General features: G+C 44.8%; 2 protein-coding genes across 7 annotated transcripts in view; one reads left to right on the top strand and one right to left on the bottom strand.

The window, feature by feature from the left end:
- pag1 (phosphoprotein membrane anchor with glycosphingolipid microdomains 1) overlaps positions 1-12,120 on the bottom strand; it is a 344,956-nt gene extending 332,836 nt beyond the window's left edge. For all 5 annotated transcript variants that reach the window (XM_072467488.1, XM_072467489.1, XM_072467487.1 and 2 more), the window contains exon 1: positions 11,852-12,120. The gene's annotated coding sequence lies outside the window, so the exon portion shown is untranslated. The remainder of the gene's footprint in view (positions 1-11,851) is intronic.
- Positions 12,121-12,242: 122 nt separating this feature from the next.
- mrpl53 (mitochondrial ribosomal protein L53) overlaps positions 12,243-16,843 on the top strand; it is a 63,869-nt gene continuing 59,268 nt past the window's right edge. Inside the window, exon 1 of one of the 2 annotated variants that reach the window (XM_072467492.1) lies at positions 12,243-12,409. In XM_072467492.1, the coding sequence (XP_072323593.1) occupies positions 12,318-12,409 (92 nt within the window). In that variant the 5' untranslated portion in view covers positions 12,243-12,317. The remainder of the gene's footprint in view (positions 12,410-16,843) is intronic. The other variant, XM_072467493.1, reaches the window with a different exon arrangement.

The following is a 16,843-nucleotide window of genomic DNA, read 5'->3' as shown; positions in this document are numbered from 1 at the left end:
CAGAGTGTGGCGCCTAGGGGATTTTCACAGTAACTTCATTACAGTGATAATATAAGCCTACTTGTGACAATAATAATAATTATTAATAAAAACAGATTTTTTTTTTTGTTACATTCCTATGCATTAGAATTATGTATGGTATGCACCTCTTGTCCATAAACTTTATTTCAAAAGACATGCCCTTAATTTTAATATGCTACCCAAGCATCAACTTTAATTATCATATTCTGTCCTCTCATATTTAGAGTATCCAATTCATTTTTTTTTCCAATTAAGGGGCAATTTTAGCATGGCCAATCCACCTATCCTGCACATCTTTTGGGTTGTGGGGGCGAAACCCACGCAAACATGGGGAGAATGTGCAAACTCCACACAGACAGTGACCCAGAGCCGGGATCGAACCTGGGACCTCAGTGCCGTGAGGCAGCCGTGCTAACCACTTGCACCACTGTGCTGCCCCACATTGGGTATATAACCAATGACAACAGAGAGAACTAACCCTGAAATTGGATTCATGGCTCACTATAATTTAGCCAAGCCTTTGTTGTTTGTTGAGTCTCCAGAAACAGCTTGCTCACCTCAAAGATTTAAATGTTTGCTGCCTGCTTCACCAGCAGTAGCCCGAAGGTAGGGACTTGCAAAGGAGGGAGGGAGGGCAGGACAACTGCATGCTGGCAAGCAGGGCCAGGGAAATAAGTCATGGGACCTGGTGCTTCTCCTGTTTCTGGGACCTCGGATGCGTTTGCACAACAGAACCTTTAAAAGAGGCCAAAGGATAAAGACTGAATGGCTCACAGTTACATAGGTTGTGAGAAAAGGAAGTCTGAAGACTCTGGCGATTGCTGTTTCTCATGGCAATTTAATTTCCATATCTACTATACCACACAACTTTATAAAGACAGTTCAATACCTCAAAAACTCATAAAAAGCACCGGGATGGAATTCCTACAGTGCAGAAGGAGGTCATTCGACCCATCAAGTCTGCACCGATCCTCTGAAAGGCCCACTCCCCCGCCCTATCCCAAGCGAACCTGCACATCTTTGGACACGAAGGGCAATTTAGCATGACCAATCCATTTAACTTGCACATTGTTGGTCTGTGGGAGGAAACCGGAGCACCTGGAAGAAACCTATGTAGACCCGAGAAAAACGTGCAAACTCCACACAGTCACCCAAGGTCGGAATTGAACCCGGGTCCCTGGCGCTGTGAGGCAGCAGTGCTAACCAGTGTCACCGTGCCGCAATGCGAGTTATGCTTCCATATGGTATTTGCAGTTTGCTTCTACCATTTGTATACCCACATTTTAAAAGTTGCACAAGAGCTTAGTGAACACCCTGTATTGGTAGCAAGAGCAAAATCAAGATGGGGTTGGGTTGCTGAAAGATAAAGTGTACAAGGTTGTAGCGAGAGAATGGTACTTATTAAATAATACTTTGCCGCAGTTTTCACAGAACAGGTGGACATTGAGATTAAAGGACCAAAGATGTGGCTGTAGGACAGATATTAGAGTTTATTATTCAAAAATATTATGAAGTATTGCTGAAAAAATGTTTTGTTGAAGCTTTTGTCTTACTCATCAGGACAATCTGAAGAATTCAAATGTGAGGGGCAACAACATAGAATCATTGCATCCCTACAGCGCAGAAGGAGGCCATTCAGCCCATAGAGTCTGCACTAACCCTTGATGAGAAAAGTGTTGATTGGTTTGCAAGTGGACTCTGATTAGTACAGGTGCTGCCATGGAGAGTGCACCAGTTAATGGTGACTGACAGTTAACTGCCAAGCATTATTTGAAAATTTAAACCAGAAGCTTGACTCTGGTCAAGGCATTGCCCTGAGGAATGAATCAGCTAATGGATATTATTATTTTGTTCAGCTGAATTCTTTGCGCCACTTTCAGCTGAACAAAATAAGCGATAGCCATTCGCTAATTCATTCACAAAATGAGTGATAGCCATAAGATCAGATCGTGCAGAGTCTGGGGAAATGTAGGAGAATAAATAGTAAACTGGCGACAGAAAAGAAAAAAGTAGTTGGAATTAAGAGTACATACTCTAACTCGTGAAAGGTGAGAAGTGGTGGTTCATAATAATTGGTGTTGAGGCCTCGGTTTACCATTTATATAAAAAATTTGAGCTCTTGCATCAAAAGCACAATTTCCAAATTTCTGGATAACACCAAATTGCGAGTATAGTTAATACTGAGACACACTGTGGTATAATAATTAATGGGCATGTAATTGTCAAATAATGGCTATTTAGATATAAACAAGGGGCTAAATTTTGGTAGGAAGAATAAGGGAGACATAGATTCTTGGAAAATAAGGGTCAAAATTAGTTCAAGGAGTAAAGGGATCTGGGATACAGATGCACAGCCTATTAAAGGCAATGATGCAGGTTAAAATGGCCATAAAAAGCAGACCAAGTATTGGGGTTCACTGCTGGAAGGATAAAACCTAAAAGCAGAAAGGTTACGTTAAAAGTGATATCAAACCTTGGTTAGAAAAAACTAAGCACTATACACAGTTCTGGACTCCATATGATAAAAGGAATAGAGGCATTGAAGAAGGTGCAAAAACGATTCACAATTATGATGCCAGAATACTGAGGTTTCACTTAATACAACGGCTGATAAGTATTTAAAAAAAAGGACGGAGGATAAGCTAATAGAGGCCTTTAAAATTCTGAAAGGATTTGAGATTTAAATATAGAGAAGCTGTTTCCACTTCTGGAGGAAGTGTTGGCCGATGTGGCTCAGTTCGTAGGGCCATGGAATACAAGATAGTCACCAATAAGTCCAACAATGTATTTAGGAGGAAATTCTTAGAATGTGGAATCCTCACCAACTAGAAATAATTGAGATGAATAGCATTGATGCAATTACAGAGAAGATACATAAGCATTTGCATGAGAAAAGAACAGTATGATACAAGTCCATAAGGCACAGGAGCAGAAGTAGGTCATTCAGCCGAGTCTGCTCCGCCATTCAATATCATGAATGACCTGATGTGATAATCCTCAACTCCACTTTCCTCCCTTATTCCCATAACCCTCGATTCCCTTACTGATTAAAAATTCTGTCTCAGCCTTCATAGAATCACAGAATTTACAGTGCTGAAGGAGGCCATTCGGCACATCGAGTCTGCACCGGCCCTTGGAAAATGCACCCTACCCAAGCCCACATGTCCACCCTATCCCCGTAACCCAGTAACCCCACTTAACCTTTTTGGACATTAAGGGCAATTTAGCATGACCAATCCACCTAACCCGCACATCTTTGGACTGTGGGAGGAAACCGGAGCACCCAGAGGAAACCCACGCAAACACGGAGAGAACGTGCAGAATCCACACAGACAGTGACCCATGCCGGGAATCGAACCTGGGACTCTAGAGCTGTGAAGCAACTGTATTAACCACTATGCTACCGTGCTGCTCCTTGAACATACTTAACGACCGAGCCCCTAGAGCCCTCTGAGTTAAAGAATTCCACAGAAATTCCTCTTCAGCTCTGTCTTAAATGGGCAACTCCTTACTCTGAGATTTTGCCCTTTGGTCCTGGACTTTCTCACAAGGGGAAACAACGTCTCAGCATCTACCTTGTCAAGCCCCCTGAGAATCCTATATATCTCAATAAGGTTGCCTCTCATTCTTCTAAACTACAATGAGTACAGGCCCAACTTACTCAGCCTCTCTTCATAAGAAAATCCATGCATACCTGGGATCAACCTACTGAAAGTTCTTTGGGTTCTAGAAGGGATCTGGAAAATGGTGGCTAAATGATGTTGAAGATGTTGATCGGCCACAGTAGATTTGAAAGGCAGTAGGTTTAAGGGGCTGAATGGCCTACTCCTGTTTCAAAGTTTCAATCTCTATTTGATATGATATTCCTTATATAATGGAGACAAACTCTCCCAGGGTGAAGGGTCTGCACTACCATTCAGGTCTTGCTGGTGTACAGATTACCCAATTGAAAGATCTGAAAACTGCGAATGCACAGATGTGGTTGAAAACGTAGTCTTGTGGATGATAGGCAAAAATATCTAGTAAAAGTTTAAGCTTTTGAGGCTGAAGCGAGGAACTAAAACAAGAGGGGCGTTAACCATTATGGTTAATTATCTTATTTTTTGAATCTTTTGTTTAAATTTTTAAAATTCTGATCTGCAAAAAAAAAAATTAATTACAGAGTGTGAAATGGGAGATAACAATTTTCTTAAAAAGCATTCTCAATGACTTGTGTAATCAAAATGGGTAGAAATTGGACTTGCATTTTTATGGGCACAAGGGCTAGTTTCAGGGAGCAATGCTACTCTGCTTCAGACTTTTGGGCAGCTTTGGATTCTGATTTATTTTTTCAAGCCCGCCAGGAAAGCATAAAGTTGCCAGGAGGTGAAAAGCAGCAGCATGCAACTGGAGTGTTCTGCATGAAAAATGGTATGTTGAATCTGTCATTTTACAACCAACTGCTCACTCTGTGGGGGGAGTTGGGGGGGGGGGGGGGGAAGAGCTGGGAGGATAGGTTTGGGGTTCAGCAGCAGTTGGGGAGGGAAGTTGTGGGGGGTGGGGGTGGGGGGGGGGGGGGGGGGGGGCAGGTGATGACCTAGAGTTGAATTGTTTTGGAAATATAGGTGATTTATTTGCAGTCACTTTTCTTCCATCGGTTGATCTGTAATTAATTATCCTTCGAGGATCAGCATTGGGCCTCCAATTTCACCACAGTCATTTGCACTCTGGCCACTGCATGTAGATGTAATTAAAAAGACAAAAGCTGCACTTATGCAGCACTTTCATGATATCCCAAATCACTTTACAACCAATTAAGTCCTTTTGAGTTGTAGTCATTGGTATAATGTAGACAATGTTATCAAATGGCAGAGAAGAGCTGAATGGCTACTTCTTCTCCTAATACACATGTTTAGAAGTCATTCAGGGATGGGTGAGATGAACTGGGCTAGACGGCCTTTGACATCCATTATTATCTTGCAAACAGAGAGTGAAATCAAGGCTGGATTTCTGTTTGTTTTATTGCTAATAAACGCTTACGGTGAGTGGGCTTTGTGAGGAGAGATTGCCAGGACAGGAGTGTGTAATGGGCTCATAGAGAATCAGTAGACTGTTGTACACTGCACAAGAAGAGTATTTTCCAATTACTTCAATCTTGTCCTTTCATCTATTTACCTATTATCCCATTCTGTCAAAACCTAGAAGGTTTTAACACAATTCGGTTCAAATTTCTAGGCTAAGTCAGAACTATTTTCCAATAGTTTACCTTTCATTTTACTGTTGCCATTTTCAGTTTTAACAGCATTAATTCAATACTAGCATCAAAAACTAGGGTACAGCAGAAACAATTTACATATATATAATAACTTTAAATATAGTAAACTATCCACAAGGAGCATTATCAAACAAATTTGAAAGGAACCACATGGGTGGCACTGTTGCTTCACAGCTCCAGGGTCCCAGGTTCGATTCCCGGCTTGGGTCACTGTCTGTGCGGAGTCTGCACGTTTTCCCCATGTCTGCATGTCTGCGCGGGTTTCCTCCGGTTTCCTCCCACAAGTCCCGGAAGACGTGCTGCGAGGTGAATTGGACATTTTGAATTCTCCCTCCGCATACCCGAACAGACGCCGGAATGTGGCGACTAGGGTCTTTTCACAGTAACTTCATTGCAGTGTTAATGTAAGCCTACTTGTGCCGATAATAGTGCAGATTGCCAAAAGCTTGGTCAAAAGATTTTAAGGCGCATCTTAAAGAAGGAAAGAGAAGCAGAGAAGAAAAGATGTTTAGGAAAGGAATTCCAGAGATTAGGGCCTGGCAGCTGAAAGGCACAGCTGCCAATGGTGCAGAAGCTAAAATTGAGGATTCTCATAAGGCCAGAATTGGTGAGGTGCAGATGATTCTGGTTTGCAGATCAGAGAAAGGAAAGGGCATGACCATGAGGGATTTGAAATAAGGATAAAAAATTTAAAACTGAGATGTTCCCTCACCAGGAGACAGTCAGTGAGCACAGATCGTAGATGAGGGGGACTTCATGCAAGTTCGGACACAGGCAGAGTTTTGGACCACATCAAGTTTACAGAGAGCAGAGCTCGGGAGGCTAGTATGGAGCGTGTTGCAACAAGAAAGACAGTAAGATCTCATCTGCTGCAGATGAGAAGAGACAAAGTTGAAATCAGGCAATATTACAGAGATCACCAATTTAAGACAACTAGTTTAACTATCCATTACTAGACCGAGCTGGACCACAAAGCAGCAGGGTTCCTATTCTCTACCATTGTTTAAAACATCATCCAGGAATGCAAAAATAATCCTGGCCTCTCTTCTGCAACACAAACAGTCTTCTTTGGCCACCCTCAACTTTGATAAGGGCAAGGAACACATGAACTTATTTGCCACAAAGATCAAGCCCAGGTGCATGTGTTGTTTCCCGCGTTTTCCCTAGTCGAGTTGGCTAGATTTCTACTAATATTTGCTGATGTGTTGGGTGTTCTGGATCACAAACAGGTCACCAACACTGGAAGTGGTGCAACTCTATTTTATTATAAGGGTAACTATATTAACATACTTGAACTGTGGGTAAATGCAATACCAGCTTTAACTGTTGACCCTTGCCTAGTCCTAACCAGGTGATGCACTCAGCACATGGTGAATGTCTGTGTTGCAGGCTGTGAGCTCTGTGCTCCGAGCTGGCTGCTACTAGAATGAGCGGGAACTCTCCTATCCCTTGTCTTTATAGTGCGTGTGCTCTCACTGGTGATTGGCTGCGGTGTTGTGTATGCTGATTGGTCCCACTGCATGTCCATCAGTGTGTGTGTGTGGCTGCACCATGATATACTGGTGTATATTATGACATTTGCTACTGTCCTGAGTCCTGAATGCATGCCTTTCTCTCGATATAATCCTATCTCCTGTCTTGCTCGCTCCGAGCTCATTTTGTATATGAAATCCACGTCCTATTTTCTTGATCCTATTCCGACCCAAGTGTTGATCATCCAAATTCCCTTCCTGTGCACCATGTTAGTTGCTATTAATGCAAAGATACAATTTATTCTTTCAATAAAATTTTGAATTAATATCATGGTTAAATAGCAAAAATTACACTAATGTGGCAGAGTGGTTGGAGGATAAGTATTCCTCTTCAGTATGGACCGAGTAGCTAAATAAGATGAAAAACAAAAATGTTATTGCACCACTACTGGTGGGAGGATGGTTGCAATTTCCACCAGTAATTTGCATTACGCAATGCTTTCAACATAGAAAAGCATTGCAAGATATTTCATAGAGCTCTAATTAGATAGAAATGGACATCACAGCATAGGTCACAAATTAGAAAGTTTGGTCAAAGGGCTGTATTATACGGAGGGGCTTAGAGGAGAAGGAGCAGTTCTTAGGCAGCTAATTTCAGAGCATGCATTTAAGAAGGCTGAAGGCATCAAGGCCAATAGTATGGCTACAGGGGAGAAAACCAAAGGGAAGAGGATAGCAATATGACTGACCCAGTATCATTGCATTAAAGCACAAGGATCTAAATACAAAGTACTCAAACAGAATATTTTGGATTGATCTGAGAAATAGCTGTAATATTGGAAATATAAATAGAAAGGAAATGGAGATTGAAATGTGACAAATTAGGAAGGCATGTTTTTTTTAGTTGTTCCTGGGACGTGGGCATTCCAGGCTGTGCCAGCATTTATTGCCCATCCTTAATTTCCCTTGAATTATAGAATTTACAGTGCAGAAGGAGGCCATTCGGCCCATCGAGTCTGCACCGGCGCTTTGAAAGAGCGCCCTACCCAAGCCCACACCTCCACCCTATCCCCATAACCCAGTAACCCTACCCAACACTAAGGGAATTTTGGACACTAAGGGCAATTTAGCATGGCCAATCCACCTAACCTGGACATCTTTGGACTGTGGGAGGAAACCGGAGCACCCGGAGGAAACCCACGCAGACACGGGGAGAACGTGCAGACTCTGCACAGACAGTGACCCAAGCAGGGAATCGAACCTGGGACCCTGGATCTGAGAAGCAATTGTGCTAACCACTATGCTACTGTGCTGCCCTGAGGGGGCAATTAAGAGTCAACCACATTGCTGTGGGTCAGGAGTCACATGTAGGCAGGTAAGGATGGCAGAATTCCCTCCCGAAAGCATTTTAGTGAACCAGATGGGTTTTTCCGACAATCGACAATGGTTTCATGGTCAGCATGAGACATTTTTAATTCCAGGATTTTTATTGAATTCAAATTTCACCATCTGCAGTGGTGGGATTTGAATCTGGGTCCCCAGAGCATTACTCCGGGTCTCTGGTTTGCTAGTCCAGTGACAATACCACTACGCCACTGCCTCCTAATTTTTTTTAAAATTTAGAGTACCCAATTCATTTTTTTCCAATTAAGGGGCAATTTAGCATGGCCAATCCACCCAGCCTGCACAGCTTTGGGTTGTGGGGGCGAAACCCATGCAAACACGGGGAGAATGTGCAAATTCCACATGGACAGTGACCCAGAGATCGAACCTGGGACCTCAGCGCCATGAGGCAGCAGTGCTACTCACTGCGCCACAGTGCTGCCCGCACTGCCACCCAATTGAACTCTAATTTTTAAATTTTTTTTAAAGGATTTTTTTGAGGCATTTATATATTAACACAACAAACATAATCACAAACTAATGCAGCCAACAAGGCTGTACATAACCAACTCAACAGTATACCTCACCAACCCGCCCACACATTTCCCCAAGCTTCGGACACACCCAAAACATGTGGACGTGGTTCGTGGGACCACCCGCACACCACCCCACACCTATCCTTCACCCCTGCTCAATCTGGCCACAGTCATATGTGCCCTGTGGACCACCTTAAATTGGATAAGGCTAAGCCTAGCACATGCTGAGGACGTATTCACTCTCCTCAGGGCATCCTCCCGCAACCCAGCCTCCAGCTCCCTCCAGTCCATCAGGAACCTGTAAATTTCCGACACCTTCCCCTTCCCTATCCCCTGTTCTTGACCCGAGGCGGCAGGTGAGGAAAGGATGATACCTGCCTCCGAACAAAGTCCCTCACCTGCAAATACCGGAACCTATTCCCAAAAGCCAGCTCAAATTCCTCCTCCAACTCCTCCAAGCTCGGAATGCCGCTGTTGATGAACAAATTCCCAAACAGCTCAATCCCTGCCCACTGCCACTCACAAAACCCCCATCCAGTCCCCCGGGAGCAAACCGGTGATTCCCACAAATTGGTGCTCAAACCGATGCCTCCTCCAGCCCCAGATGCTGTTGCCACTGTCCCCACACCCTGAGGGCCGCCACCACCACCGGGTTGGTGGAGTACCTGGCCGGTGAAAACTGCAGAGGCGCTGTTAACAGTGCCCCCAAACTCATGACTTTGCAGGAGACTGTTCCATCTGCTACCATAACGACCCCTCCCCCACTACCCATTTCCAAACCACAGCTGCGTTTGCCGCCGAGCAGTAATTCATGAAGTTCGGAGCATCACCACCCCTCCACCCCCCCCCACCCCCCCCCCCCCCCCCACCCCACCCCACCCCACCCACCACTCCAGCAGCACCTTCTTCACCCGCGGGGTTTTACACTCCCACACAAATCCTGAAATCACCACATTTACCCTCCAAAAAAAAGCCTTGAGAATAAAAATCGGGAGGTTCTGGAACACAAACAAGAACCCCGGGAGGATCATCATCTTCACCATTTGCACCCGTCCGCCAATGACAGCTGGAGCACTTCCCACCTCCTAAAATTCCCCTTCACCTGTTCCACCAACCAGGCCAAATTCAGCTTATGCAACTGCTCCCACCCCGTGCCACCTGAATGCCCAAGTATTGAACGTTCCCCCCCCCCCCCCCCACCAACCACCCTAAATGGCAACACACCAATCTTTGCTGCCTCCTCATCTTGATCAGAAAGTCCTCGCTCTTCCCCATGTTCAATTTATACCCCAAGAACCTGCTGCGATAACCGGCTGAATTCAGCCCCAATACCCTCTAACGGGTCGGACATATAGAGCAGCAAATCATCCGCATACAGCGAGAGCCTATGCTCCACCTCTCCCCCCCCCCCCCCCCGTACTATCCCCTACCAGTCCCTTGACGCTCTCAGCGCCATTGCCAATGGCTCTATAGCCAAGGCAAAGAGCAATGCGGAGAGTGGACATTCCTACGTCGTTCCCCAATGCACAAGTCCATCCAGTGCGGTGCTTGGTCCGATACAACAATTGCCGAGTATTCTGAACTGACCACCCCTGCCAATGCCACAAATTAGTCGATTCGAGAGTACACCCTGTGAACGTGGGAGAAAAACAACGTTCGACCTTGGCCTGCCAAACCTCCATGGATCCACCCCCCCCATGTGCCCCCCCAAAACCCTCCACTCCTTTGCCACCACCGCTACTCTCACTGACCTCAGCCGATTCAACTTTGGACCAATTGAACTTTAATTACAGGAGATTTTGATTATCTCGGAAAACACTAAAATGTAGGAAACATTTTCAGTGAGAAACATCTCTGACCAAACTTTTTTGTTATCTCTCCTTCGGCATATTTTCTTTTAAATTTACATCTCTTTGAAGTGGCATGAGATGTTATTCTAAATCAAAGATGTTAAATAAATGCAAGTTGTTATTCCTTCCTCCGAAAACTTCTGAACCAGCTTTATATCGTCTCAGCATCATTCATGACTCAGATGACCATATGGCAATGAGTAACATCACTGAATGAAATGAACTTTAAATGTGTTTGCATGTAATGTAGTATGCATTTTGTCATATCATAACTCAAGAAAGCATGCAATATTTTTCTGTTTAAAAGCACTGTAATGCATCCAGTTGGAAACGTTTGATGAAACCTGCAAACAATTTCACCAGAAACCACTTAGAACAGCATTTAAAGGGGATAGGAACATACATTTAGAAATTTGTGTTTTGACTATGGAAAGAATTTCCAAACGATACCACATAATTTCAGTATATTAAATCCAGACTAATTTAATGACCGATATTTACAATCAATTGCCATTTAGTCCCTAGAAGATCAGCTAAACATGTAATCACAAACAAACATTTGGTTTTGTCACTCAACGTACTAAAATAAAATGTAACATATAACAAGCATCTATCATACAATTATCGAGACAATCACCGTTTTGCCTATGTGATTCCGTGAAATTCACTTAAGAGTGCTTCATAAATGTAAGAATGATAAACACTTTATATTTAACTGCACAAGTATACGAAAGAACAGGTATTTAACATACGGTCAAAGGAATTTTTATCCAAAGTGTGGCAAAAAATTGGTGAAGGATGAATTACATTTTAAATGATGTCCGAAAACACCTCTTCAGAACTCTGAGTGCAAATAAAATGATTGTGCACTTATGCAACATTCAACAGTACACAAACTGCAGATTTGAATCCAAGTCACATAGACAACTGTGATGGTTTCTAATGAAAACCCAACAAGACTTAAAGATAATCGTGTGAACTGCCTAATGCTATTACGTTACTAAAGACGAATAATTATATTTACTGTACGAAGTTGAAAATAAGCTAAAATGCTGTACAAGGCTATGCATGTTAATTTTACGTTTTAAATGTCCAGTTTTTTATCCTTTGGGCATTCCACAAATCAATGTCAGTTTTTCATTGTACTCCAAGCAACAACACAAAGTATTACGCTGCCTGTATGTACATCTACGCTGTGAAGAGTACTCCCACCAAACCGTGAGACTTTCTAGATACTAGTTCCTAGATGTCACACACAGAATAAATAATTTGCATATTTCACAAATCTGGCTGCGAAACTGAACATTTACAAAGAATGTTTCAAAAAAATCTTACCATGAAAAACGACGAAAGCCGCTAATTCGCGCAGCTGCTTCATACACAAGTTGATGGAGCTCAAGTACTGCAACAAACATCAGTTAGAGCAGTAAATTGTAAGGTGCTGCATTATGAATAGTGATCGCGCTTTCTCTCTGTGCTGCAATAATTTGGACCCCCACAAGCTTCTCCAGTGCAGCGACATTCGCTCTGGCTCTCAACTCTGCTACGCCCACAGTGTGCGAGACAAGCTGCTGGAAACAGCTGGACAGACCCCGAGCGCGCTTGTGCAGCCCTGCGAGCCGCACGCAGACAGGCAGGCTGAGGAAGGATTGCGTCCTGCGTGACGCAGCGACGCCTCCAACGCGTCTTCAAACTGCTTGACTCTCGGGTCGCGGAAGGAACTACAATTCCCAGGGTGCACGGCGACACAAACCACCCGCTCCGCGCTGCAGGCAGGTCGGTCAAAGGCGAGTGAAGTAAGATGGCGGCGGGCAGGGGGAGAGTGATCTTGAAAACAGTGAAAGAGATCATCGTGCAGTTCTGCCCCTTCGAGTCTAATGTGCGCGGCGCCAGGTAGGAAAGGCCTCCAGAATAAAACTCCCACTCGCTTCACCGATGATTTTCGGCCTTAATCTGGAGTCGTTTCTATCCTCGAAAGAATTAACTATTCAGAAGTGCTGCGAATAAAATTTATGCTGTCAAAGAAACCTTGACGAGTTGACACAGTCCACATTATGGATGGTACACAACTGGTGGAGGGAGTAAATGGTTACGGTGGATTGAGTGCCAAACAAGTGGATTACGTTGTCCTGGATAGTGTTCAGCTTCTTGCAAGAACATAAGTGGGACACAGGATTGTAATTTTATTGAATCACAATCATTACAACACAGAAGGTGACCATTCGGCCCATCGTGTTTACACTGGCCCTCTGAATGAGCAATTCACCTAGTGCAGGAATTATACAACTTTTTCGCTTGCGCGGCCACATTTCTATTTTTTACTCTTAAGGGCCGATGATCAAATTTTGGAAAAATAAGGTTTGACACAACATTAGACTGAATTTTTTAAAAAACGTAGTGTTATTAGTATGATGTAAATGCTCTTACTGCACTGTTTCCTGGACCAGACACCCAACAGTGGAATATTGTAAGACTGTTGAGGAGAGGATATCTTGCTCCAGGAGTGATTGCATGCAAAATAGGGATAAGGGCCGGGATTCTCCCCTACCCGGCGGGATGGAGTGGCGTGAACCACTCCGGCATCGGTCCGCCCCAAAGGTACGGATTTCTCTGCACCTTTAGGGGCCAAGCACTCACCGTGAGGGGCTATGCCTGTGCCTGAGTGGTTTCCGCTCCACTGGCTGGCATGGAAGGCCTTTGGTGCCACGCCAGCTGGGGCCGAAAGGACTTAGATGGGCGGCGGAAGTCAGCGCATGCGCGGGAGCGTTTGTGGCTGCTGATGTCATCCCTGCGCAAGAGCAGAGGGGTCTCTTGCACGTTGGCCATCACGGAGGCTGTGGCCGAGGCGGAGGGAAAAGAGTGCCCCCATGGCACAGGCCCGCCCGTGGATCGGTGGAACCCAATCGCGGGCCAGGCCACTGTGGGGGCACCCCCCGGGACCCAGAGCCCGCCCGCGCCGCCTAGTCCTACCGGTAAGAGAGGTGGTTTGATTCTCGGCGGAGGGTCGGAGAATCCCGTCCCTGGTATATTAAAACAAACTTTGTTGCTAACACAGTAGTATTACAATGTCTTTAACATCACACAAGAAAATAGCTAACAATTACTCCTAAAACAATGCTGATCAATACAGTGATACAATAACCCCTAACTGCCATCTTTATTTCCACTTAAACAACAAGCCATCTCGGGTCACAATTCACTTTTTAAATACAGTTAGCAGACTCGGGCGTACTTGCTGTAAAGAGATATCTTGGACTGCCACTTTGAGAAAGAGATCTTTTGAGACTACTTAAAAGAAAGAGACCTGGCACCCTGTCAGAATAATGCAGAAATCTCTGGCTGTACTCTTCAGAATCCTTCTCGGCTCACCTTCCAGCCAAAAACTAACTCTGAAAGCCTCAACACCTGATTGCTTCAGATCCTGGCTCATCCCATTAACTACAGCATCTCACTAAGCTGAACACAGTGCGCTGGATTCTCCAATTTTGAGGCAATGTCCCCACGCTGGCATTTTACAACAGATACAATGGTGTAAAACTGCCACCGATCCTCCGTTTGGCTGGGGGCTAGCATCAAGGCAGCGTAGAGCACCCGGCTCCACTTGCCGATATGGCCTGGAGAATTGCCGGGTCTGTGGCTGCGCAATACAGCGGCCGACAGTGGCTGTGCCGTGCAACATGGTGCAGGCCGCTCGCAGACCGGGCCTGCGAAATAGTGCCCCGCTCTTTGGTTGGCTCGTGAGCCACAGTGCCCCCAGCTTGTGGATCGGCCCTCCCCTGACTGGCGGTGCTGGACTGAATCCACAGCTGCCACACCGAGTTCCCAACGGGTGAGACCACATGTGACCGACGCTGCCAGGAACTCGGCCGGTCGGGGACGGAGTAGGTGGGCCTTAGGCAACGTCCTGAGGCCGTCGATATGTCACACGGCGTACTCTAAGTATGCATCTTTGGAGGGTGCGGACCATTGCAAAGGCAGCGCGTTCCCGATTAGGTCACAAACCTTGATTCTCTGGCCAATCGCCGAACCCGATTTCGGCGTACGGAGAATCCCGCCCAATGTCTCTAGCTATCTACTCCTCGGGAAACCCTCTTAAAATAAAGTCCATTAGCCCAAACTTTTACGATGCTTTAATTACACTCTGGCTTCAAAAAGCCTAGCTGCCTTTCAAACCGGGATTTTTAAAAACATGACTGCAGCAGTCACATGCTACCCAGGCTTTCAACCTTTACTGGGCCTAATACAGTATATCTGAAATTCCTACATTCATCATATTAGGTAAGGAGCTCAAGGATATTCACCTAGAATCATAGAATGGGTAAAGCACACAAGGGGAACATTCAAGCCTGCACCAGCTCTTTGTAAGAGCAATTTAGCGTCGCACTATCCAACCCTTTCCCTGTAAAAAAATTTGCTCATCAAATGCTTGTTCAATTCATATTTGAAAGCCACAATTTCATCCACTTCCACCACCTTATTAGGCAGTATATTCCAGATTGCAACCATTCGCAGTGTAAAAATTACTTTTCCCACATGTCGTCTTTGGTCCTTTTGCCAATCATTTTAAATCCGTGTCCTTCGGTTCTTGACACAGTTTGTATCTACTATGTCTATGCACCTCGTGATTTTGAAAATCCTATGAAATTTCTTTTGGATCATCTCATTTCAAAGGAGAAGATGAAAGAACAGCAATATATTTTAAAGTAAGGATGGCGTGTGACTTGGGAAACTTGGAGGTTATGGTGTTGCGATATGCCTGCTGTCTTTCTCTTTCTAAACTGTGGTTTGAGGTCACTGGTTTATAAGATGCTGTCAAAGAAACCTTGGCGAGTTGACACAGTCAACATTATGGATGGTACACAACTGGCGGAGGGAGTAAATGGTTACGGTGGATTGAGTGCCAAACAAGTGGATTACTTTGTCCTGGATAGTGTTCAGCTTCTTGCAAGAACATAAGAAATAAGAGCAGAGTAGCCCGTTCAGAACCTCAAGCCTACTCCACCACTTAATAAGATCATGGCTGATTCGATTGTGGCCTTAACTCCACTTTCCTCTCTGCCCCTCACAATGCTTGACTCCCTTAGAATCATAGAATCTCTAGAGTGCAGATGAGGCGAGTCTGCACCGACCCTCTGATAAAGCACGCTACCTAGACCCTCTGATAAAGCACGCTACCTAGGCCCACTGCCCCGCCCTATCTCCGTAACCCCACACTAATGGGAAATTTAACATGGCAGGACACAGGGAGAATGTACAATCTCCACACAGTCACCCAAGGTCGGAATCAAGCCCAGGTTCCTGGCGCTGTGAGGCAGCAATGCTAACTATTGTGCCACCTTGCTGCTCTTGTAGATCTCAATGTCTGTCTAACTCAACCTTGAATATATTCAAATACCAAGCCTCCACTGCTCTCTTGGGAAGAGAATTCCAAAGACTAAAAGCCTTCTGAAGGAAATTAGTGACCGCTTATTTTAAACTGTGCGCACAGCCCCCACCCCCCCACACACACAGTTCTAGATTCCCCCAGGAGGAAAAACATCCTCTCAGCATCTACACTGTCAAGTCCCTTCAGAATCCTAGATGTTGCAATAAGATCACCTGTAATTCTTCTAAACTCCAGTGAGTAAAGGCCCAACATGCTCAACCTTTCCAAGACAACCCGTCATCCCAGGAATCAGTTTTGTGAACCTTCTCTGAACGGCTTCCAATGCAAATATATCTCTCCCTAAGTAAGAAGACCAAAACTACACCCACAACTCTAGGTGTGGTCTCACCAATGATCTGTATAGTTGTAGCAAGACTTCCCTACTTTTATGCTAAATCCCCCTTCCTAATTATTTGCTGTACCTGCATGCTAATGTTTTGTGACTCACACACAAGGTCACCCAAATCTCTCTCCTACAGTCTCTCCATTTAAATCTATTCTTCTTGCCAAAGTGGACAACCTCGCATTTTCTCAAATATTCCTCCATCTGACATTTTTACACTCTCACCTAACCTATCTATATCCCTTCACAGACTCTTTGTAACCGCCTAACAACTTGCTTTCCGATCTATCTTCATACTGTCAAATTTAGTTAAAATACCATCGGTTCCTCCATCCAAGTTATTAACATAAGTGACAATAGTTGAGTCCCCAGCATTGATACCTGTGGCACTCCACTAGTTACACTTTCCCATTCTCAAAATGACCCATTTATCCTGAGTTTCTGTTTCCTGTTACCTACCCATGTTAGTATACCCCGTTTGGAGTATTGTGAACAGTTTTGGGCCCCGTATCTAAGGAAGGATTGTCTTGGCCTTGGAAAGGGTCAAGAGGAGGTTCAC

Source organism: Scyliorhinus torazame, chromosome 11 (genome assembly GCF_047496885.1).
Source record: "Scyliorhinus torazame isolate Kashiwa2021f chromosome 11, sScyTor2.1, whole genome shotgun sequence".
Taxonomy (NCBI): Eukaryota; Metazoa; Chordata; class Chondrichthyes; order Carcharhiniformes; family Scyliorhinidae; genus Scyliorhinus; species Scyliorhinus torazame.
Note: the sequence above shows the minus strand (reverse complement) of the source record. Positions and strands in the feature narration are given on the sequence as shown.